Source organism: Camelus dromedarius, chromosome 12, assembly GCF_036321535.1.
Source record: "Camelus dromedarius isolate mCamDro1 chromosome 12, mCamDro1.pat, whole genome shotgun sequence".
In the NCBI taxonomy this organism is placed as follows: domain Eukaryota; kingdom Metazoa; phylum Chordata; class Mammalia; order Artiodactyla; family Camelidae; genus Camelus; species Camelus dromedarius.
This window is the reverse complement of record NC_087447.1, coordinates 15,381,341-15,403,728: the sequence shown is the minus strand read 5'-3', so window position 1 is coordinate 15,403,728 and position 22,388 is coordinate 15,381,341. Positions and strand designations below refer to the sequence as shown.

Below are 22,388 nucleotides of genomic sequence, written 5' to 3'. Positions count from 1 at the left end.
ATCACTGGAGGAGGCAAAGTCGAGATGGTTTTACAGGAGCTCTGGTGGCGACCAGTTCTGTGTGCAGAGCCTGGCCAGGGTGAGAGTGTGGTGGGCACAGAGAGGCCACAGGCTTTGACACTGCCAGTCAGTTTTATTAGGGCAGAGGGGCCCAGGGGTCTGAAAGGCTGAAGCACCCCCTGCCCACAGCAGCAGAGCCTGCCACCCTGCCCCTCCCCACACCCTACTCGTGGAGTGTCTGTCAGCCCCAACTGTAGAAGTAAATTTTCTGCCAGGTTGGCAAGTAATCCATGAGTGGCCCTGCAATGACAGAGAGGGAACAAGTTCAGGGCTGAGGGCCAGGCTCCAACTGGGCTCTGCTCTACCCAGGCCCCTCTGAGCCACTGCTGCCCAAACACTGCGGCTCCCTCCATATGACAGGAGCCCCCTCTCCCACCTCTTCGCATCAGCAGCCATCTCTGTCTCCATTTACAGACAGGCCTCTTAGGCTCAGGAAGCCACACAGCCGTCCGGCTGTAGATGCTGACAGCCCTGGCCCAGTGGCTCTCTGCTGAGGTGGGATCTCCGAACAGTCGGCAGGCTTCATCCCTGCCATGTAGACACCACCCAGAGAAGTCGGTCTCCTATCACTGCAAGAGCTCTCACTCACCCAGCCTGACCCCCCAGGGCTCCCTCTCCCAGCTGTGCCAAGGATCAAATTACAAGGAGACAAAAGAAAACAGGAAGATGGGCCACACATGAGATCTGTGCTACTCAGTAATCATCACGCCCCGACCCCATGCTTACTTGTGACCAGGCCAATGCCTGGGACATGGTCTGCCAGCAGCTGAAGCAGAAAGAGGATCTTGGCCCTGCAAGAAAGGAGCAGGCTGAGTAGGGAGCCTGGGTCCCTGCAAAAAGCCTTTACAGGTCACCTGACTAAAGGCAGTGCATCCCAGAGACAGAAAGTCACTCTGGATCAAGGATGTCCCCTAGGACAAAAGGAAGAGAACTCTGGTCCTGTTGTCCTCCAGCCACAGGCCTGGGACACTCAGACCTCAGCCCACAACTGGAAGGCAGCCTGGCTTCAGAAACTATAAAGGGGAAGAAGTTCCCTTCCCAGACTACATCTCGGAGACCCTCAGCACCCTGCTCCCTGTCTTCTGGGGAAACAAGAAATTTCTCAAATGAGTTTCTGGACCCTTCTGAGTCTAAGCAGCTGCTCTGAGGGTGCTCGGCTGGTCAGGTCACAGGAGAGTGAGCCAGACTGGCCTGGGATGCCACCTCTGCAATTACCGTCTCCAGTCCCCTCAGTTCAATGAGCTCCCCGGGCGGTAATGCTTCCTCTGTAAAGGGCAAGCAATTTGCTGGGGGAGGTCATATGATCCACGTAAGTCTCTGGAACGTTTTCTCCAGAGTACAGAATAGGATTATAAGCTTTCAAACTTAGCTGAAAATAGGAACTGCTAGGCAGTTATTTTCACTGAGGTAGTTATTAAATATGACCTCAGCTTGCTTTCCACTGTCTCAGGAAAAAACCCTGAGGCCGTATGGACATAATATTAAGTACAATTCCAATTAATACTCAGTGTTTAAGCAGCATACTTGTTAAGACCTAGACAGAGGGGGTTCTTACAGCCCCAGTCACTGTCCGGGGACCCCTCCCCAAGTCTCAGTCTGACCTCAGGCAGTCACAATGGCAGGACTTTGGAAGACCTGGCCCTGAGCCACCACCCGCCCCCAGCAGGCCACTCTGTGTCTGGCTGTGGCTGGGAACTCTGGACCTTCACAGAGAACACGGATGTGAGGTCTGGCTCTACCACTAGCTAGCTGGGTGGCTTTGTTTCAGCCGCCCAACCTCTCTGAACCTCAAGTGTCTCCTATGAGGAGGAGAGGTGATCCCAACTACTTGACAGGAAGATGGGCAAATGAGCTGAGGGCATAGAAAGCCCAGGCCCATGATCCCTGTAGCCCTGCCCTTGCCGCCAACAATGGCTTAAGCTCCTGCATGCAGGCAGATGGCTCTGAGAACTCTGAGGACAGGGCTGGGCTGCCACAGATAAATCAGGGAGTGACTGCACCCAGGACAGCACATAGCAGGTACTCAGTGAACCCAGATCCAGGAAGGAGGAAGGGAAGGTGTGAACAGGGGTGGGGCACTGCACCCCGCTTCCCTCCCCTCTGCCTCGCTGAGGGTGGGCCCTGCCCTTCCAGGGGCCAGGTCCTCACTCGGAGAAGCGGTCATAGAACGGGGAGCGCAGCAGGTAGTAGAGTAGCAGGATGGTCCGTCGCCGCAGCTCCAGCCGCTCCCTCCGGGTCAGGCCCTTTCTGTCGCTCAGGAGGCTCAGGCTGGTGGAGGAGGGAAGGAATAAGGTTAGGGCCAGAAACAGGAGGATCAGGGGCCCCTGCCTGCCCAGGTGAGGCCAGGCCTGCAGCACGAAGCCCAGCGAAGGGAGTGGAGGCCCAGGCAGGCCCAGGCTCACCTGGTCACATCCACGACACCAGACAGGAGCCAGGGAGTCCATGACCGCTGACCCCATAGGCCTAGACTGAGCACTGACGGCCAAGGCGTCAAGGATGTCTCCAGCACATGGCCTACCCGGCCAGCGCCCATCTGTCCCGCCCCTGCCCCATGCTAAGGATACAGTGCAGCAGGGGCCGGGCAATATACAAGGACTCTGCGATGGTCTCCTGCAGCCCCAGCGGGGTAGGGGTGATGCTCAGCTCCTCGTGCTGCTGCTGCTGCCATCTCTCATGCTGCTGGGGGGCTCCCCAGTGCCTTGAGTGCAGGGATGGAGCTAGAACACAAGAGTGCACGTGAGCATCTGGGCCTGGGGCAAGGCAGGGCAGGGGGAGGGCAGGCAGTGATGAAAGCCAGGCCCTCAGGCCCATGCTGACCCTGTCAGCACTGAGATGCCTCATCTGTTTACACCCGCTACTTACTGTTCTGGAGGGTTCGCACCACTCGGTTTGACCGCTTCCCCACATATGACTGCTCCTGGCTGCCCGGGCTGTGGTCACCATCTAGCAGGGATAGACAGAAGGCCATACTGTCAGAGGGACATGTTTCCAGCAGAGCCTGTAAAGAACACGTATGCAGTGAACACTCATGGGCTAAGGGGAGAATGGACAAGCTTGTACTAAGGCAGCAACTGAATCAAGGACACTGCAGTGGGGGCTGTGGCTGGGATCTGTCCACAGTGGGGAGCATTCTGCAGCCCTCCCCAGCCTGAGAAAGGCCAGTAACACCTGGCAGATGAGCCAGCTGAGAACCCAGGCTTCCCAGGGACTGGAACAAGGTAGGGAGGACCCTGGTCTCTGGGGATCACAGCATTAAAGGAGCCATATGTTCTTAGTCCTTTGCTTTCAACATGACCGTGAAGAGAGGAGACACAAAGAACCACCCCCTAAAGTCAGGAGAATGAGGCCCAGAGGCCAACAGCAGATGGATCCAAAGCCCTGAAGGGACAGATCTGCTGGGCAGCCTGCCTCAGGACGCTGTGGCTCTTGATACAGAACCAGGCCCAGAGACGAGGTTAGCAGGACTTCTGCCTCCTGCCGATGCTCTGTCCCCTCTTCCTGCAGCCCACAAAAAAGAATGAGGACTCTGACGTCAGAGGTCCTGAGTTCAAGTTCTGACCCCTCCTCTGACCTGATCTTTTTCTTCTCTGAAATACAGGGTGATGAGAACAAAATGAGTTGATGGGGATAGTTGTGCTCCATAAACGGACAATACCGTATTCACGCTGGTCAGCTCTAAATCCACAAATTAGTCCCATGTCCCATTCCACTCCAGAGCAGAGAAGCAGCTTACCATGGGGCTGTGCCTGAGTCTCCCTGTTCAGAGGAACGATGGGGGGTGAGGTCTGGAGGCCAGCCTTGAACCAGATCAGCAGGAACATCCGCAGTACAGCCCTGGGTTGGGAGTATGGCAGGGCTGGAGGGGAGGTGGCTAGCCAGCAGGGGGTCAGGGGTGTTCTGCTGAACACCATCTGTACAGCTGGCCTTGGTTACCCCCACCCAGGATCTGCCCTCCACAGTCCCAACATACTTGGCCAGCTGGATGAGGGCGATGACGAGCCAACGTCCCACTTCGCCCCACACTTTGGCGGCCCCCATCTCCATGAACACCTCCACGCACTCCAGCACACTCAGCCATGTCAGCAGCTTCTGCTGGGACAGCGACTGCAAGAACCCCAGGCCAAGAGGTGAGGGGGCTCCTAGTTCCAGGCACTCCACCTAGGGGGGCTTCTCTGACAGATGTGGATTTTCCCCTTTCCGAGACTAAATATGTAAGTCTGAGTTCTCCCCCTAGGACAGGCTACTCTACCCTTCTGAAACCCAGTCTCTTTATCCAAAGTGGGGACACTTAACACCAGGACACTTCACCTAAGGAGAAGGCTTGAGGCTCAGACAGATGCAGGCATGTGTCATACTCTGTGAGTATGTATAACATGTGCTACAGAGACGGGGCCATTTTCCTGCCAGCTCCCCATGCTTCCCACCCACAGTTCCTGGCACAGTTCTCACCACAGGCAACTTCTTCCGAAGCTCCTTCCGTAGGATCCCGTCATTGAGCAGCACGAGCAGGTTAGAGGCAGAGTACACTGAGAGGTAGAATGTGGCCTTGAGAGGCTGGTTCTGCAGCCTCCACCTCCTCACCCTCTCCCCAGAGAGGCAAGGATCACCTGTCACCTGCTGTACTCAGCCACCCACACACTATGTGGAAAACCAACATGTCTCCCCACCCACTTCCTCAGCTCCACACTCCCCAATATGCTCTCTTGTGTGGGCAGCTGGAACAAGAAAGGATGGTTTGATCTCTGTGACAGACTAGCTACTGCCCTGTTGGATAGCACTGGTCATCCAGCTGCCCAGAACTACCCTTCATGCTCCAAATAGCCATGGATGTGTGGTCTCATCTCCGGGCCTTTGTGCTCTGTGCAGCCTGTCCCTGAAAGTCTACTCTATCTCTACCTTTCAAAACTCAGCTCACTCTTTCAGGACCTGCACATGGATAAGTACTACTGAGGCGTTTATAGTCTGGGGATCCTGGAATTTGGGAGATCTGGATTTGAGTCCTGGTTCTGGGATCTTCAGTGGCTGTTCTCTAATCTCACTTAAACTTCTGTTACCTTAACTGGACAATGAAGACCATAAGAGTACCCACCTCACGTAACTGTAAGGAGGATTAACTGGGCAAAGGCAGGAAAGGGGCTTGGCTCAGCCTCCTGGCCAGTCAAGGTCCCTAAACATGTCCCTCAACTATAGGGACATAGAGGGCTCAGGATAGTGGACCCTGGACCTTTGTCCGATTCAGTCACAGCACAAGATGATCTAACAGGAAGCCTAGGACTGCCAGCCCTGGTGGCCACCCCTCTGGGAAGCCCTCCCAGGCCCTCCCGCCCTCTACCCAACCCAGAGTTCGGCTCACCCAGCTCTGACAGCTCGTGCGAATCGGCGAAACGACCTGAGAAGAAGGCACAGAAGGAGGCGGGTGAGCATTTGCCTCACTCCGCGGCTTCGGGTCCCTAGACGTCCCCTCCCTACGCCCTACCGGAACCTGGAAGGAACTGCCCAAGAACAGTTATCACTACCCTGACTCCGCAGGAAAGGGGGCCAGTAGGGTCAAAGGTCAAAGCCCCGAAGGGATGGGTCAAAGGTCAGGGTGGCACCTGCCAGCAGGTAACTGAGGCCCCGCACTGCCGTCTCCAGCTGGGCCGTGGCGGCCGGGTGACGAGTCACATACTCCTGGTAGCGGAGGCCCAGAAGTCGCAGCTTCTCCATCCTGCCCTCGGGACCGACAGACTCACAGACCGACAGTGCGACTGACTACGGCGCCCTGCTTCCTGCGCCCTCCTTCCTGCTTCCGGCCCTAGGCCCGCCTCTCTGTTGCTTAACTTCCGCGGGCCAGAGGATGGCGACGTGAAAGACCATTGAACCACCCTTCACCCCATTTCTTAAATCACCTCCCACTAGTGTAGCGTTAAGCGACTGCGGGCCTAATCCCGCCCTCCCTACTCCTTCAGGTCATTGGTTAACATAGTCCCCGCCCCCGACACCAACTGTCCGGACCCAGCTCTTCCGCCTTCCGGGTTGGCTGCCCTTGAGCCTGCGCAGTTACAGCCCCAGGACACCTCCCGCGGCAGTCTGAGCAGTTCATTCTAGAGGGACCAAGAGCATAGTCTTTCCAATAGAACGCCGAGAGGCTCGAACGGGAGGACTGGATTTTAAAGAACTCGGAGGTAGCTTGCAGTAAAGATTCTCCATTGGACGTTGGGAGGTGCGGGGACAGTCTAAAGACAGCCGGACTCTGTTCAGGCACATATTTGGCCAATTGCCTCGTCTCCCGACCCCCACCAGAGGTAGTGCTGTGGAAACTGAGGCAGCAAGGAGTCCAGCCTCCTATGCAGTTACGATTTCCTTGGCCAGCACCGTTAGTTCCCTGGCTTTGGCCCCAAGCTCCTGCATGGATTGCGCCCCGCAAAGAGTGCGCACCTGCACTCCCACCGCCACGGAGAAAACCCTGGCCTGGGCTTCTGCTCTCGGTTCGGGGTGACCTTGATCAGGATTTTCCCTTCTCTGTACCTCAGGTTTCCCCATCTGTAAAATTGTTAGAGGGCAGAACTTGGTCCTTGAACTCGCGATCCATCTTAGGCGCTTTTCTGCCTTCGGATGCACCTTCCGGTCCTCAAAAGATTCCCAAGGGTTTGGGGCTACTACAGGGAACCTCTTCCCAAACGGAGTAGACTCCTTAGAAGGGGCAGCGGCGGGAAAGGAGCGACTTGATGTGTTGAGAACGGACGCTCCGGAAAGGTAGCCGCTGATTGGCTGTGGGCAAAGGGGTGGGGCATGGATGGGGCGGTGGAGCTGCGCGGTCCCGGACTGGGGCGGCAGTTTTACCTTATTCTGAGAATAGTACTGCATTATTTTACCTAATCCCCTCCACCACGTGAGGAAAGGATCTGCTTAAGAACGCCCAGTCGAGATTGGAATCCTGATAGACTTACTATATGATTCAGCAATCCCACTCATGGGCATATTCAGAGGGAACTCTAACTCGAAAAGATACATACATGCACCCCAATGTTCATAGCAGCACTATTTACAGTGGCCAAGGCATGGAAGCAGCTTAAATGTCCATCGACAGATGACTGGATAAAGAAGTTGTGATATATTTATACAATGGAATACTACTCAGCAATAAAAAAGAATAAAATAATGCCATTTGCAGCAACATGGATGGACCTGGAGATCGTCGTTCTAGGTGAAGTAAGCCAGAAAGAGAAGAAAAATACTTTTATGTGGAATCTAAAAAAAAAAAAAGGGTGGGAAGGGGGCCACTAATGAACTCATCTACAAAAGAAACAGATTCAAAGACATAGTTAACAATCTATGGTTACTGGGGAAATGGGGTGGGAAGGGATAAATTTGGGAGTTTGAGATTTGCCAATGTTAACCACTATATATAAAAATAGATTAAAAAAACAGATTTCTTCTGTATGGCACAGGGAACTATATTCAATATCTTGTAATAACCTTTAATGAAAATGAAAATAAATATATATGTATATGCATCACTGGGACATTATGCTGTACACCAGAAATTGACACACTGTAACTGACTATACTTCAGTTTAAAAAAAAAAAAAGATTGGAATCCTGGTCTAGTCTGACCACAGAATCTAGGCATTTTAACACACCTCACCAAGAAACCACAGCCCCTCCCTTCCCCAAGCCTCCTCCCCAGCTTAGTTTTCTTCTATACCAGGTGGGGAATCATAACTGCCCTCCCTACTCATTCCAAGGAATGAAAACCCAGGGAGATGTGTCCTGGACCTCAGGAAAGGCAAAGGTCCTGGAGAATAGAGGAGGTGGCACTGGGCATCATCTACATCATTTTTCACCACCACCTCAGTGCCAGGCTTACTCATAATCGACTCCTGCTAGCAACATGGCGTAGTTGGTTTGAACTCCTTTTCACAGATAGGGAGTAAGAGGCCCACGAAGGGGAAAAGACTTGTCTCAGGTCACACAGCATGGCATTAGCCAAACAGACCACAGTGAGAGTCTCCCGTAGCAGTGCCCTCTATCCTACTGCCCACAGCCCAGCAAAAGCAGTGACTGTTGAGACCACTTAGTCACGAGCCAAGTTAGCAACTGAGATTAAGACCAGGGCTCAGGGCTTTTGGTGTGGGGTTCTTCCTCCCTTCCTCCTCACATCCCACCATCTTAATGAACTTGTTCCCAGATCTTACCAGTGATATTCCTCCAGCCTCTCCCTCTGTGGCTGTGGAGAAAGTGAGGAAGGGGACTGTGAGGTTTCTTTTGCACTCCCAGGGCTGGTGGTCCTGTGCTTCTGGGGAGGAGAGAGGCAGGGAGGACAAAGGAGCACCCTCCCCATCTTGGACAGACTATGAGGGGTGCTGGGGTTGGAGCCTGTTTCTTTTGCCTCCTTCAGGACTGGGAGGGGATCACGGGCCCAGCCAGGCTGGCAGCAACCTGGCTGCCTGAATTACCTCTTCGGATCCCATGCTTGATTAGGTCCCAGAGACAGAATGGTCATGTGTGCAGGAGGCACCTAGGACAGGCCCTCTACTGGGCCCTTGCCTGGACTTGGTCACCTGGCTGGGCAGGTTCGACCCGATCCTTCCTCCTTCACTCTGCCCTGCACCACAGTGGAAGAGAGCTAGACCAGTCCAACAGGTAAAGATGAGGATACTGAGGTCCAGAATGGGGGCCTGATTCGTTCAAGGTCACACAGCAAAGTCCTGGGCAGAGCTGGGCCAAACTGGGTCTCAGGTCTAGAAGATCAGCACCCTTTCATATGCCCATAACTATCTCCTTTCCCACCTCCACGTCCCAGAAGAAGCTCTTGGAGGACCAGTAAGCATCTCGGCACCTCAATTTCCCCTGAGTGGTAAGGCTGATCGAGGGGTGGGGCCAGCATTGTGAGTGACCAGTCACTCTGCAGACCCAGCTCCCCGCCAGAAATGCCCTGATCAGGCCCTCACTGTATGCCTTATCTGCTCTTTCACATTTAACCCCCATGACAGTCTCTGTTGAGGGTCTCACACCCACCCCAGCTCCAGGCTAGAGATGAGGGTCTGGGGACTGGAGGCTCAAAACTCCAGATGCCTAGATGGCCCCTGTATCCCCTCATCTGCTCTCAATTCTCAGATGTATGAGGAGCCTCCTCAGTCTCCATGGTAACCGTTGCCCCTGGCCTCCAAAGGCCCAAAACCAGACCTTCCTTGCAGACCCCTATTTCCCACAGAAGGGCATTTTGGCCTCTCAGAGGAGGAGATCTGGCAGTGGGGGACTCTCAGGCTGGGCTGCTTTGCCACAGCTTATTTTGGGGTTAGGGCCTCTAAGACCTTCATTTTTTATACCTGGAAGCTGGGCTAATGGATACCACCTGAGCCCCTTTCTAGGTCACGGTGGGGCCCTCTGGGTCCCATCGGGTTCAGCACATACTTACTGAGTGCTAGGTATGTGCCAGGCCCTGGTTGGATGTTGGGGACCCAGTCTGGTGAGCAGCTACCTTCTAGGGGGTACATGGGCTATAATTAAGTCAGCAAGGTCCCCTTACAAGGAGTGCTAAGAAAACAATAAAGCAAGGGATGTGGAGAGAGGATCCTACCTTGTGAGAATCTGACAGAATCCAGGCAGAAGGAACTTCAAGGACAAGTCCTAGGGCAGGAAGCCTTTATGGAGTGGCAGCTCGGAAACTGCAGGGTAGAGCCTGGGGAAGGACGGGAGGGTGTTCTAACGGGTCACTTCAGCTCTCCGGGGAAAATAATACCTGTGTCACACGACTGAGGTGAGGGTTCACTGAGATGAGGCTGTGGAACCTCAGCACAGGGCCTGGGCGCAGAGTATACGCTCAGTCAGCCGTGACTGTTCTCGTTCACGGTCCAGGGTGCCACCACCTCCTCCAGGGCCTGCGGAGGCCTGGCTGGGGCCCTCTGAGGAAGGGGGGTGGTGTGGATGGCAGAGGAAGAGATCCAGGCTGGAAGCCAGGCACAGTCACCGCTACGGTCTAGGCAAGGGTAGGGGATCCACTGCCCTGCCCAGGAGGCCCAGGTAGGCCGTGTGAGTGAGGCCCCTTACAACTCCCGGGCAGGAGGCGACCTTCACAAGGCCACTTTGTGTCACCGGGCCACCTGGACTGAACGGGGGTGGAGCAGACCGGGAGGAAAGCGGGGGACTCCAGGTGCTCCGCGGCTCCGGGCAGATCTTGTTAGGGCCCCGCCTCCCGCCGCCCGCCTCCCGCCCCTAGAGCAGGTGTCCCAGATGCCCGAGGCCCCGCATTCCAATCTAGCCCCCTCCCTCTCACTCAGGCCATTCCTTTGATCTCGGGCCGGGGTCACGGACCCTTCCCCAGGGGAAGGTAAAGGGGTGGAGATGGGGTCACAGAGCAGGGGAGAGGGGGATGGGCTCAGAGCAGGTATTTGGGGCTGGTCCTTCCTGGATGGCTGCCCCCTAGCCCTCCAGCTGTCCTGAGGGTTCCCAGGTTTCTTACCCTGCTGGAGGGGGCCTTCGGAAGCCAGGACAGGGGCGGGACCAGCCCTCCCCCTCCCCCAGGGGGTCTCCCCGCCCCTTCGGGCTCAGCCAAGCGGAGGTGAAACCTGAACCCAGGTTGGGGGCGGGGCTGGCTCCTGCTCGGACGGGGCAGGACTGCGCCTCCACCTCCCCTTTCCCTGCACCCCAGCTGGCTTCTGAAAGAGTAAGGTCGGGGCCCGCAAACCGCTGGAGCAGGTGAGAAGGCTATTCAGCGCGGGAGAGAAGATCGGGTGGCCGTCGGGCCCCGCTGCCCTAGGCCGACCCTCCTCTCCCTTCCCGGTCCACAGGGCCTGCAATGGAGCCCATAGCTCGAGGTCGCGCCCCACCCTGAGCAGCCCCCGGAGGTGGCCATGCTGCCCCGAGGGCGCCCCCGGGCGCTGGGGGCCGCAGCACTGCTGCTGCTGCTGTTTCTGATCGGTTTCTTCCTGTTCGGCGGGGACCTGGACTGTGAGCGCAGCCAGCAGGGAGGCGAGTGGTGGGGTGGAGGGGTGGCCCGGGATCCTTACCCTACTCGCTAACGCCACGTGTACCTCCAGATGGGCGGCCACAGCCGCGGGGGGCTGCTGCCCTCGACGGAGACCTGCCGGCGGGCTACGGGGGCCACAACAGCTCAGATTGCGATCCCCCGCGGCCGCGGCCGCGGCCGCCCAAGTGTGAGGTAGGTAGGTGCGCACGGCCCCTGGTGGCGGGAATCTCGGGCACCGCGCCCCCAGCCTGGTCACCTGGTACACCTGTGGGAATCCCAACACCTGGCGTGGGCTCTAGCACTGATCAGTCAGCTGGGGGCGCCTCGGGTTCGCACCTCCCTTTCTGACCCCGGTTTCTTCTTTTGTGAAATGGAGTGGTGGACTCCTGCTCTGGGGAGTCCCCCTCATCACCCTTCCCTAGTTCTGATGTCAGGTGGGGGTGTTACACTGCCCTAGGCCAGGTCCGCCCACCCATGGTGCTTACCTTCTAGTGGAAGAGGGGGCTGCTGCTGACCTGGTGTCCCCTCCCCAGCTCTTGCAGGTGGCCATCGTGTGTGCAGGTCATAACTCCAGCAGAGACATCATCACCCTGGTGAAGTCCATGCTCTTCTACAGGTACAGCCAGGAGTGTCCTTTTCCTCCCTTGAAGGTGGTTGTAAGAATATCCTGAACTGGATGTGGAAAAGCTCTTTGCAGAAGTTGACGCTCCCACTTCTGAGCACCTCGGGGTGAGGCTTGTCCCATGGAGTTCCTTCTGGGGCTTATCAGCTTTCCTCCTGTGTCTTTCCTAAAGGAAAAATCCACTGCACCTCCACTTGGTGACTGATGCCGTGGCCAGAAACATCCTGGAGACGCTCTTTCACACATGGATGGTGCCTGCTGTCTGGGTCAGCTTCTACAATGCTGATGAGCTCAAGGCAGGAGCCCTGGCCCTTCTGCACTCCTCCCCAGCCATGCCCAGCCCTCTCCTTCCTCCTAAGGTTGTGAGGATCAGGGGGAGGGCAGGTTACAGCTGCCTGGGACCCCCAACCCCATCATATCTACTGAAGCTCAAACCCCTCACCCTCCTGGGGCTCATCCCTTCTTACCCGTGTCACCCTGAGTATGTTCTGGCACTCAGAGGCCCTTCTCTGCCAGGTTCATGCCCTGTCCTTCCCACCCACAGCCCCAGGTCTCCTGGATCCCCAACAAGCACTACTCTGGCCTCTATGGGCTAATGAAGCTAGTGCTGCCCGGTGTCCTGCCCCCTGACCTGGTCCGTGTCATTGTCCTGGACACAGATGTCACCTTCGCCTCCAACATTGCAGAGCTCTGGGCACTCTTTGCTTACTTTTCTGGTGAGAGGCCTGGGAACCCACCCCTGTCAGCCCCCTTCCCTGGCCCGTCCAGTCCTCCTTGCAGCCCAGCCCTGTGCCAAGGTACTGTGGCAGCCTCAGGCAGCTCCCTCATGCCCTCCCTTCCCAGACAAGCAAGTGATCGGTCTCGTGGAGAACCAGAGTGACTGGTACTTCGGCAACCTCTGGAGGAACCACAGGCCCTGGCCTGCCTTGGGCCGGGGATTTAACACAGGTGGGGACAGTGGTGGAGGGAGGCAAGAGGCGTGGGCACTGGTCATTGGGCCCCAGGGACTGGGCAGCATACAGAATGCTAGGCAGTCCCCACACGGGAAGAATTGTGCTGTGGGAAGAACACTGAGAGAAGAGCCAGAAATGACAGTTCCAACGTTGGCTGTACGTGCTGGATGACTTTGGCCAAGCCACTTGGTCCCTCTGAACCTTAGTTTACTCATTCATCAAATGGGGATGATTTTACCAGCCTTGAGACTACCGAATTTGAGAACATGGTCGTGGAGGTGCTCATAAGCTGTGCTTTGCCTCCCCTTCACCCCCAAGAGGGTTAGTCATTGTCAGAGCTAGTCCATGCTCATGTCTGAACAGTCAGAAAATAAGCACTTAAAAGACACCTTCATGTCCCCTGGCCCCAGGAGCTGGGTCATCCCAGGTGGGCATGACAACCTCTCCCTGTGAGCAGGTGTGATCCTCCTGCGGCTGGACCGCCTTCGGCAGGCTGGCTGGGAGCAGATGTGGAAGATGACGGCCACGCGGGAGCTTCTCACCCTACCCGCCACCTCACTGGCTGACCAGGTCTGGGGGAGCTTTGGAGTAGGGTTGGGTAGGCTCTGGGCCGAGGTGTGATGGCTGTCTCTGCCCAGGACATCTTCAATGCCGTAATCAAAGAGCACCCGTGGCTGGTGCAGCCCCTGCCCTGCGTCTGGAACGTGCAGCTGTCAGACCACACACTGGCTGAGCGCTGCTACTCAGAGGCATCTGACCTCAAGGTGGGTGGGGCAGGTGGCTGAATGGTGGTGATGGGCCCAGGACGGGGACTCCTGCTTGCTGCTCCCATCGCTGCTCCCGTCCCTGCTCCAACACACTCCCGGGTCCCAGGTGATCCACTGGAACTCACCAAAGAAGCTCCGCGTGAAGAACAAGCACGTGGAATCCTTCCGCAACCTCTACCTGACCTTCCTGGAGTACGATGGGAACCTGCTGCGGAGAGAGCTCTTTGGGTGCCCCTGCCCACTGCCTCCTGGGGCCGAGCAGGTGAGAGGGAGCTGCCTTCCCTTCCCTCAGGGAGGCTCTACCCCTCTGCCCTGGTGGGACCCAGCCTTGTCTGGGGCTTGTCTGCCTGCCCACCCAGCCCATTCTTCTCTCCCCACATCCCCTCAGTTGCAGCGGGCCCTGGCACAACTGGATGAGGAGGATGCCTGCTTTGAATTCCGGCAGCAGCAGCTCACTGTGCACCGTGTGCATATCACCTTCCTGCCCCATAAGCCACCCCCCTCCCAGCCCCATGATGTCACCCTGGTGGCCCAGCTCTCCATGGACCGGTGAGGGTGCTGAGGGCAGCCCCAGGGAACATAGCATGGTCTGGGACTGGGAGTTGCAAGAAGAGGGTTTCATTTGGTGGAAGGAAGCGCTCTTACTGCCTGATGCTGGGGAGTTCCAGAAGTTGGAGCCACTGGCGGTGGTGAAAGGAGCTTGGGCTTTGGGAATCATTCAGATGCCTGGAACTGCCCCTCCGTAGCTGCGGGATCATGGGCAAGTCTTAGTATCTCTGGCCCTCAGTTTTCTCATCTGTCAAATGAGAAAGTACCCACCTGGTGGGGTAGTTGTGAAGATTAAGTAAGAACAGCTCAAAAAGTGCTTGGACGGTGCTCAGTAAGTCACTTGAGGGGGGTTGTCCGCAGCAGCTAACCTGGGAGGTATCCCAGCCTTCCCTGGGCTGACCACCCCCCTCACCCCAGGCTGCAGATGCTGGAAGCCCTATGCAGGCACTGGCCGGGCCCCATGAGCCTGGCCTTATACCTGACAGACGCAGAGGCCCAGCAGTTCCTGCGTTTCGTCGAGACCTCGGCAGTGCTCTCCGCCCGGCAGGATGTGGCCTACCACTTGGTGTACCGTGAAGGGCCCTTCTACCCCATCAACCAGCTTCGCAACGTGGCCTTGGCCCAGGCCCTCACACCTTACGTCTTCCTCAGCGACATTGACTTCCTGCCTGCCTACTCCCTCTACAACTACCTCAGGTGCGCTGGAGGAAGGAGAGGAACAGTATATGGGTGGATGTGAACAGGGTCGGGGGCAGGACCTTAGGCGAGTGCATCCCTGCTCCTTTCTGGACCACAGTGTCCCGGAAAATGGGGTCTGTACGAGGGTGGGGGCCACGTGATTTCTCTGGGCTGCCATAGGAGAGCAGAGGGGCTGGGACATGCTTCCTGCAGCAGCTCCACTTGGGTCTGTCTTCTTGTGGGCTTCAGGGTGAGCTGGCCTTTGAAAGCCGGGTCCTACATCTAATAAAAGTAAGAGAAGCACTGGATCCCATGCTGGAGGCAGAGCCTTCCCCATTCTCTCCTGTTCATGGGCGCTCCTTCCTCAGGGCCTCCATCGAGCAGCTGGAGCTGGATGGTGGGCGGAAGGCGGCTCTGGTGGTGCCAGCATTCGAGACCCTGCACTACCGCTTCAGCTTCCCCACTTCCAAGGCCGAACTGCTGGCCCTGCTGGACGCTGGGTCTCTCCATACTTTCAGGTAGGAGAGGCCACTGCCCTGCCCCTCTGTGTCCCCTACACTGGCCCCACCAGCCACGAGCTCCTAGCCTCAGCCTGGCTCCTCGCCCTGTCCTGCTCCACAGGTACCACGAGTGGCCCCGGGGTCACGCACCCACAGACTACGCCCGCTGGCGGGAGGCTCAGGAGCCATACCGCGTGCAATGGGCAGCCGACTACGAGCCCTATGTGGTGGTGCCACGTGACTGTCCCCGCTATGATTCCCGCTTTGTGGGCTTTGGTTGGAACAAGGTGGCCCACATCATGGAGCTGGATGCACAGGTGAGGGGTGCCTTGCTGCCTCCCAGCCTTGATTTGAATACCTCCAGGACCAAGGAGCTCACCATGCCTCAGTGTAGCACACTGCTCTGTTAGGCAGCACTCTTAGAAATTCCACCCTTCTGCTGAACTAAAATCGTCTGCCCTTTGGCCCCAAGTTATGCTCCAGCAGCTATCGAGTAAGCCTGCTTCCCCATCCCCTGGAGCTACCATCTTTCCCCAGCCCAGGCAATGACCATCCATCTGCCTGCCCCCAACCTCCCCCCCCCCACAGGAATACGAGCTCCTGGTGCTGCCCGAGGCCTTCATCATTCACCTGCCCCACGCTCCAAGCCTTGACATCTCTCGCTTCCGCTCCAGCCCCACCTATCGTGACTGCCTCCAGGCCCTCAAGGATGAGTTCCACCAGGACTTGTCCCGCAGCTATGGGGCTGCTGCCCTCAAATACCTCACTGCCCTGCAGCAGCCCCGAGGCCCCATCTGACCTCACCCCTGCCCTTCTCGCCTTGGCTCTCACACACTCCCTGCAGACACTGGAGCAACCTGCCAGCACCCTACCCTCCCTGCTATTTAAATTATTTAAGGTCTTTGTGGGAAGGGTTGTGATGGAGTATCTGTGGGGTGGGTCTGGGGCCCCCCTTGGCTGCTGTTCTATGGCTGGGACTATGCTATAGTGTTCCTCTGCCCCAGCTGGCTTGGGGCTGATTCCTGTTTCCTCAACTGTAACATTCTTTTTTCGTAAGTAAGTGTTAATGGCTCCTTTTCATGTTCCTCCTGGTCTGGGGCATGAGGGCGTCAGTGGGCTCGAGGAGGTGCTGAATCTGGCCAGACCCTCCCAAGGAGGCCGGGACTGGAGTGTGTCTTGTCTACCCTCCCCTGCCCCAAACCCAAAACCATGAGTCTGAGAGACTTTATTTGGCTTTATTTAGTAAAATGTTAAAATAAATAAATACAAATTGATCAGCTGCTCTGAATCCCCCCCACCCCCTCAAAACAAAAATCAAACGAACAAAAACAAAAACTTTGAAGCACAAAACTCCAAATACAAGTTCTACCAAGACTGAAATCACAAAGGGCGTGGACAAGAGACAGGTTGGGGGCTGGCTGGCTCTTTTCTGCTCAGAGCTTGCTGACCTCCGGCTGCCTGTCCTGTCCTGCCTGACTGCAGCTTACCCTGGGCTGAGGACCCAACGACACGAGAGAGGAGCAGGGGCCAGAGGCTGCCGTGGGGGACCAAGAGTCCTCGGGAAGAAGGGCTTGTGGGAGGGAAGAGTGAAGTGGAATTTGTGAGCCCTGCTCTTCCTTTACAAAGGCTATTCAAGAGTTCTACCCAGGCTCTCTGCAGGGGTACCCCCTCACCCCCCAGCTTCCTCCTGTTCACTCTCTGGGAGGGCCAGAGGAATCTTCTCAGGGGCCACCCCTCACTTGGAAAAGAACTGACACTGAGGACAGCTGTAAGTCAGGGTGAGAATGGGTCTCCTGTTTCCTGCCAAGGGTGCCCAGCTGAGGGGTGGGGGTGAGGCCCACAGTCTTTTACACAGAGCAAGGCTGCCTCCATCCAACAGAAACCATGAAATATGGAGAACCCAGGGCCTGGAAAATGTACCTAGGCCACCATCCATCCTACTACCGAAGAGCCTTTTGCCCCTGGGGTAAAAGTTTCCTAAATTAAGCCCTTTGGATAAGTAAGAGACCACACCCTAAAAGGGAGTGAAGGGAGGAAACCACTTTGATTGCGTTGTGTGAGTTGTGGGTTGGGACGAGAGCCCAAAAGCCTCTGCTGGGCCCAAGAGAGCAAGTGGCAGAGATGGCTGGAGAGGCAGTTCACATGCCAAGACTGAGGTGAGCTGGAAACACAGTCACCAGGATGGGAGAGGCAGGGGCCAAGCGACTGCGACCACTCTGCCTGTTGAGCCTGAGCCAAGCAGCAGCAGGGGCAAAGGCAGGCCCTATAGGGCGCCAGCTGGAGGCTGCTGTGGCTGTGTCATAGATAAGGCCCATGAGGGGCTGCCCCGAGCCGGGTCTCCCTGCCAGGCACAACCAGCAGGCTTGCCTCCAAAGGGCCAGATAAGGAAGGAAGAAAGCAGAACTCAATGAGCTGAGCGGAGGTGAGACAAGACCCAGCAGGCTTCCTGAAAGAAAAAGGACCTACAGGCCACACCAGCAAGAGCGTGAGCAGGGACGATGACAGCAACGTGACCTCATTGCCTCCAGGGCACTGCACCTGAGTCACAGGACTGACAAGGGGCCTCCTGACCCAGAGCCCCGTGGGCAGCTCCTCCCTTGTCCCAGACCAGCCACTCCCTGGCCTTTGAAGTGCCTGCAAGCCAGCTGCTCTCAGATGTGTTGGTCAGGGGGAAAAAGCAGCAGAAGAGAAGGAGGGAGAAGGAGGAAGAGGCAGCTGGGGTAGGGTGCAATCATGAATGTGCGTCTCAGGTGGTCACGGGGACCCACAGGTCTGGAGGGACGGAGGGGTGGTTTTCTCTTGGTGGGAAGTGGAGGAGGAGACTAGGGCCCTTTCTTTGCCGTAAGGGGTGTTTGAGACTCTTAGTCCAGAATGCAGGTTTCGGGGCAGGGTTGCATTTTTTACTCCATATTAGCTGACCTGCAAAACAGCTGACACCTGAACCTGAGGAAAGACCCGTACCCCAATCTGAGACAAGGTCAGAGCGTGACTGCTCACAGAAGCTAGCAGACCCCTGGTCAGCTCTAGCCCTGCCCCCTACCCTTGAGAATCCCCCAGGTAGCTCCTTTCTGAGCAGAAGGCCTCTAGTGATGATAGTTTCCCAACTTCTTTCAAGAAGACAGGTATTACCTGGCAGCCCCAGCCTCCTGGCCCAGACAAGTCAAATGAGAGAGCTCTAAGACAGGACGTGCAGCCTTCCTCTGAGCGCCCGAACCTCGGCCAACTATTCCTCCAACTAGTCCGGGCATCTCCCAAAGCTCCCTAACTAGACTTAGCACCTTGGTTTTTGCATGAGAATAGGGAGCTCCTTTCTTTCCCTCTCAGGAAACCCTGCAGCCAGGTCCTGGCTCAGGCCTGTGCAGCCCCTCTCAATCCCGTCTTCCAACATCCAGGGCAAGTGGACAGAAATGGTTGGTGGAGATGAGACATGTTTTACTTAAGAAGTGTCTCTCTGCTGCAGCTGCTGTCGGGATCCATCTCTGGGCCTAATTAGGTGAGGGGGAAACTAATGGGACCATTTCTGCCCTTCCTCAGCTCTGGCTGTTACGGGGCATGGGGTGGGCTGGGGAGAGAGGCTCCGGGAGCGATGCGGTGCAGAGCCACTGCCTCCCTCCTGTAGCCAGAAGCACACACTGGGCAGAGGTCTCCAGCAGGAGCCCACACCTGACAAAATTTACTTCCCACAAGGCAAGATGATGGAAATGGTCGGAGCCTTTCAGAACCCTGGTTTTCTCTAGGAGACAGGCCAAGCCAAGGCAAACACAGCAATTCTAGCCAAAGGTCATCTAGGAAGCTTGTGGGTGGGCAAAGTAGAGCCTGGAGCCAGCAGGCAGAGAAAGCGGCTGGAGATTCAAGACTCTCTTCAAAGGCAAGAAGACACAAAGGCCACCCTGGGGCTCTCTGTCTCAGAAACACCATGTACCCTCAAGACATCTCACTCCTTTGTTCCTTCTGAGCACCAAGGGCTGATGCAGCCAGCCTGCCCCCTGTACCCTTCCGCCAAGGCCAGGGTACATGGGCACCAAAGAGCTTCACTCTTCATTTCCTTCAAAGTTGTCCCCCAGGCACTCAAAATGCTGGTGGCTGAAAGACCAAGAGCAGCACCAAAGGAAGGGATCTTGTTTAGGCACCAGCCTTCTGCTCTAGCAAAATCTGAGGAGACAACAGGTGGGGCCTTGATACCATCCACACTCCATTTGGGCTTCAGAAACAGGAGCCCGGATCCCTGCACCAAGAAGAGAGGACAGTCTTTTCTGAGGAGGGGAGGCTGGTGGGAGGGCTCTGCCCCTGCCCTTCAGGGCTGCAGCCATCCGGAGGACAGAAATCACGGAGACTAGCCCACCAGTCCTGAGACACAAACACAGCAAGATGTCATCATGATCAGCAGGTTCTGTGCTAAAAAATTATAACTACACAGCATTTTCTCCAGTTCTGACACCTTTTTAATAGAAATCACTGTTTTTAGGAAACAAATAGCACTTTCGTAATTTTTTTTTACAATGTTTCTTACCTTGATCTTAATTTAAGTAACACTAGGAAGACCTCAATATCTTTTATTTTCCTTTTCAATTTAAAAAAAAGTTGTTTTTTTTTCCCCAGATACAAAGATTTTTGCCCTTGCATAAAAAAACAGTGCCCCGAACGATGACACAAGGACTCACACAGACTCACTGACCTCACTGACACTATGATTCCTATTCTACCATGCAAGGTCTCGACTACCCTTAATTGGACTGTCAGCCTGAAAAACAGCTTTTCTATTCCTTATTTTAGTTTTTGTTACCAAAAAAGTAAAATAAACAACAAAATAAAACTTCTTTTAAAGGAAAAAAGAACAAAAAAAAAACAAAAAAAAAACAAAAACAAAAACAAAAAAGAAAGAAAAGAAACGTCTCCATTCAATACACACACACCTGGGTCGCGTGCTGCTTCACTCAGGATCTTCTCTTCTTATAAATATAGAAAAGGGATGGAGCTTGTTTTCAAGTAAAATCACTGATCCACCTTTTTTCCTTCCTTGACACACACACCCTTCTTCCCTGCCCCGGGCAAGGGCCACCTGAGGCCTGATTCTGCTTGTTCTTGGAGAGGGAAGGTAACCGGATCGTCCATGGGGATGGCGCCCACGTGCCACAGCAGGGAAGGAACTTGGGGAGGGTGGGGGCGTCCATGGCGGGGGAGCGGAGCACTCCAGAGAATCAGCCAGTGGCTGTTCTTGGTGTCCATCTCTCCGTGCACCATGCCCGCCCCAGACAATATGAAATACTGCTTATTCGATATACTTTTCCCACCCCGGCTCCCTCCCACTCCCTCCCCATCCCTCCTCTGGGCACTGGGTTGGTTAAATCTCGATTTCCTCTTTTTGGTTTTATAGTAGTGAAAGTTTAGAAACAGGAAAGCCCACACACTCTTTGGACTTGTCTTCTCTACCTAAACAAACGGCTCGGCAAATAAGGATCTGAAACCTGCTTTCCTCCCTCCGCCCGTCCCTGCTCCCCACCCAACAAAACAAAAACAAACCCATCGTGGCTGTGGAGGCTGCTGCAGGCACACACTGGTGTATAATAGAGAGAGTAAATATATTATTTCACTTGGCATGGTGCTGGCAAAGAACCTCCAGCTGGCACTATTTCATGTAACATGGTCCAATCTTTGCATGTACACACAGAATAAGAAGGATCAATTGGCAAACTCTGGTGCCACCTGGCACAAGCATCTTCTCTCTCTCTGGAACCAAAGAACCAAAAGAATTCTGTACTTTCCAGAAGAAATCCGGCTTTGCTTTTCTAGAGTCTTCAGTGTTTTGCTCTCCTTGCCGCCGGGATCCCGTGGCTTCTCCTAGCGGGGCTCTGTTATTTAGTCTCTTCCCCCTGGTTACAGTTCGCTGTGCAGCTCTGGGAGGAGGAGGAGGGGGAGGGGGCTGGCGTGGAGGTGGCAGCGTTGGCAGGGGGGGTGCAGTCCGGGCCATTGGAGACGGCCCCCACAGTGGCCTCAGAGTCTACAGGTTTGGAGAGGTCGATGCCGTGGATGAGGCGGATCAGCTGTTTTACCTTTTCCAGGGAGCTGTGCATCTCCTTCTGCCGGGCCAGGATGGTGTTCTTCATTTCCATGCATTTCTGCAGCCAATGAGAAGGGCAGTGGCACTGAGCCTTCAGCTTTTCTGACAGGCCTGGGGCTGCCCTCTCCAGATAAAAGAATCCCTGTTGGCTGGTGTGCAGCCCCTAGACCTCGTTCTGCTCCTCACTGGAGTGGGTGTTGCTACCCAAGGGAAGTAGGCAGCCCAGGAGGCAAGAGGGGGCAAGTGAGTGGTTTAAAAGCCAACTCTACTTGACATGAGGACTTAAAACCAGATATGAATTACTACTATAATACTACAAAGTGAAAAGGTATTAAGAAAAAAAGGTTCCTACAGCGGTGCTGAAGATGGTCTGGGCAGGTCTGGGTATGCTTCTACCTTGCTAATGGTGCTGAGATGCTCAGGACTGGACTGAGCTTTCCAGGGAAGAAAACAAGCCGATGGTACCTGGATTAAATCTGAGGGCCTACTGAGGCTCATTCGTTCAGCAAGAAATTAAGAGGCAGGGCCTGGGACAGGACAGTGATATTTAGGAGAATCAAAGACCGCAGCCAGCAGAAGCCCTTCTGCTCAGTCATGAACTTGTAGTCTCTTGCCCTCTTCTACTTGGCCTCCCACACCCGCTGGCTTCTGTTCTAGGCACACAAAGAGATGTGAACCTGCTAGCCATGGGCAGTATGATGAGGAGGGACAGCACGACTGCCACCAAAGTCCAGGGCACCACCTGGCATCCGTGAGGACTGAGGCCACCTCACTCCAACAAGGGTACCTATTCAATGGAAAAGAGAGCCTGCTCCTGGGGGAAATGCCTTTGAATCCCTGCTGCAGATACAACCCTCTTTCCCACCTGCTCAGCCAGGCTGGGTAGTATTTACTTCCAATTCTTGTCTCTAGAAACCCTACTTTCGCAGGCTGCTCAGGAGAACCCAGAAAGGCAATCTGCAGGGTGTGGAAGAGGGGGCAGGAGGGTGGACCCACTAGCTAGGGTGACTGGGAAGATTCACACACAGGGACCTGGTCTGTGCCTGCCCAGTGTCAGGCAGCTCCACACGCTCCCCACCCCCACCCCCTGGCTCCGAACATGCTCAGGAGCACACAGGGATGGTGGCTGTGCTGCTGTAGTGGCTACTTGATCTTTTCAGCCTGGGGACTGAAATCTTCTCTCAGATCAAAGTCAAGAGAATGCTCCAGAGCTTGGCTAAGGCACCATATACCAACTGGCCACCTGAACC

At 55.6% G+C, this 22,388-nt stretch overlaps 3 protein-coding genes across 14 annotated transcripts in view; 1 reads left to right on the top strand and 2 right to left on the bottom strand.

The window, feature by feature from the left end:
• Positions 1 to 113: 113 nt before the first annotated feature.
• On the bottom strand, positions 114 to 8,615 carry PEX16 (peroxisomal biogenesis factor 16). Of its 2 annotated transcripts, XM_064492413.1 has the most exons (12): positions 8,499 to 8,615; positions 8,238 to 8,269; positions 5,414 to 5,449; positions 4,510 to 4,586; positions 4,031 to 4,164; positions 3,794 to 3,894; positions 2,923 to 3,003; positions 2,625 to 2,777; positions 2,463 to 2,535; positions 2,209 to 2,328; positions 787 to 851; positions 114 to 300 (listed from the first exon to the last, which is right to left on the bottom strand). In XM_064492413.1, exons 1-12 carry the CDS (start codon positions 8,543 to 8,545, stop codon positions 242 to 244), a joined length of 978 nt encoding a protein of 325 aa, XP_064348483.1. In that variant the 5' UTR covers positions 8,546 to 8,615; the 3' UTR covers positions 114 to 241. The 2 variants fall into 2 exon arrangements, with proteins under 2 accessions (XP_064348483.1, XP_031315599.1); XM_031459739.2 differs by lacking the exons at positions 8,238 to 8,269; positions 8,499 to 8,615 and adding an exon at positions 5,655 to 6,526.
• Positions 8,616 to 9,785: 1,170 nt separating this feature from the next.
• On the top strand, positions 9,786 to 16,021 carry LARGE2 (LARGE xylosyl- and glucuronyltransferase 2). Of its 2 annotated transcripts, none has more exons than XM_064492409.1 (15): positions 9,786 to 10,065; positions 10,833 to 10,992; positions 11,082 to 11,203; positions 11,545 to 11,627; positions 11,806 to 11,899; positions 12,178 to 12,349; positions 12,477 to 12,581; positions 13,044 to 13,156; positions 13,225 to 13,350; positions 13,460 to 13,615; positions 13,742 to 13,902; positions 14,320 to 14,598; positions 14,949 to 15,098; positions 15,202 to 15,397; positions 15,669 to 16,021. In XM_064492409.1, the coding sequence occupies exons 2-15, from the start codon at positions 10,896 to 10,898 to the stop codon at positions 15,876 to 15,878; spliced, it is 2,064 nt and encodes a 687-aa protein (XP_064348479.1). In that variant the 5' UTR covers positions 9,786 to 10,065; positions 10,833 to 10,895; the 3' UTR covers positions 15,879 to 16,021. The 2 variants fall into 2 exon arrangements, with proteins under 2 accessions (XP_064348479.1, XP_031315587.1); XM_031459727.2 differs by lacking the exon at positions 9,786 to 10,065 and adding an exon at positions 10,531 to 10,740.
• A 275-nt stretch (positions 16,022 to 16,296) lies between these two features.
• Positions 16,297 to 22,388, bottom strand: part of PHF21A (PHD finger protein 21A) — a 171,536-nt gene continuing 165,444 nt past the window's right edge. For all 10 annotated transcript variants that reach the window (XM_064492412.1, XM_064492410.1, XM_064492411.1 and 7 more), the window contains one exon: positions 16,297 to 21,196. In XM_064492412.1, the coding sequence (XP_064348482.1) occupies positions 20,933 to 21,196 (264 nt within the window). In that variant the 3' untranslated portion in view covers positions 16,297 to 20,932. The remainder of the gene's footprint in view (positions 21,197 to 22,388) is intronic.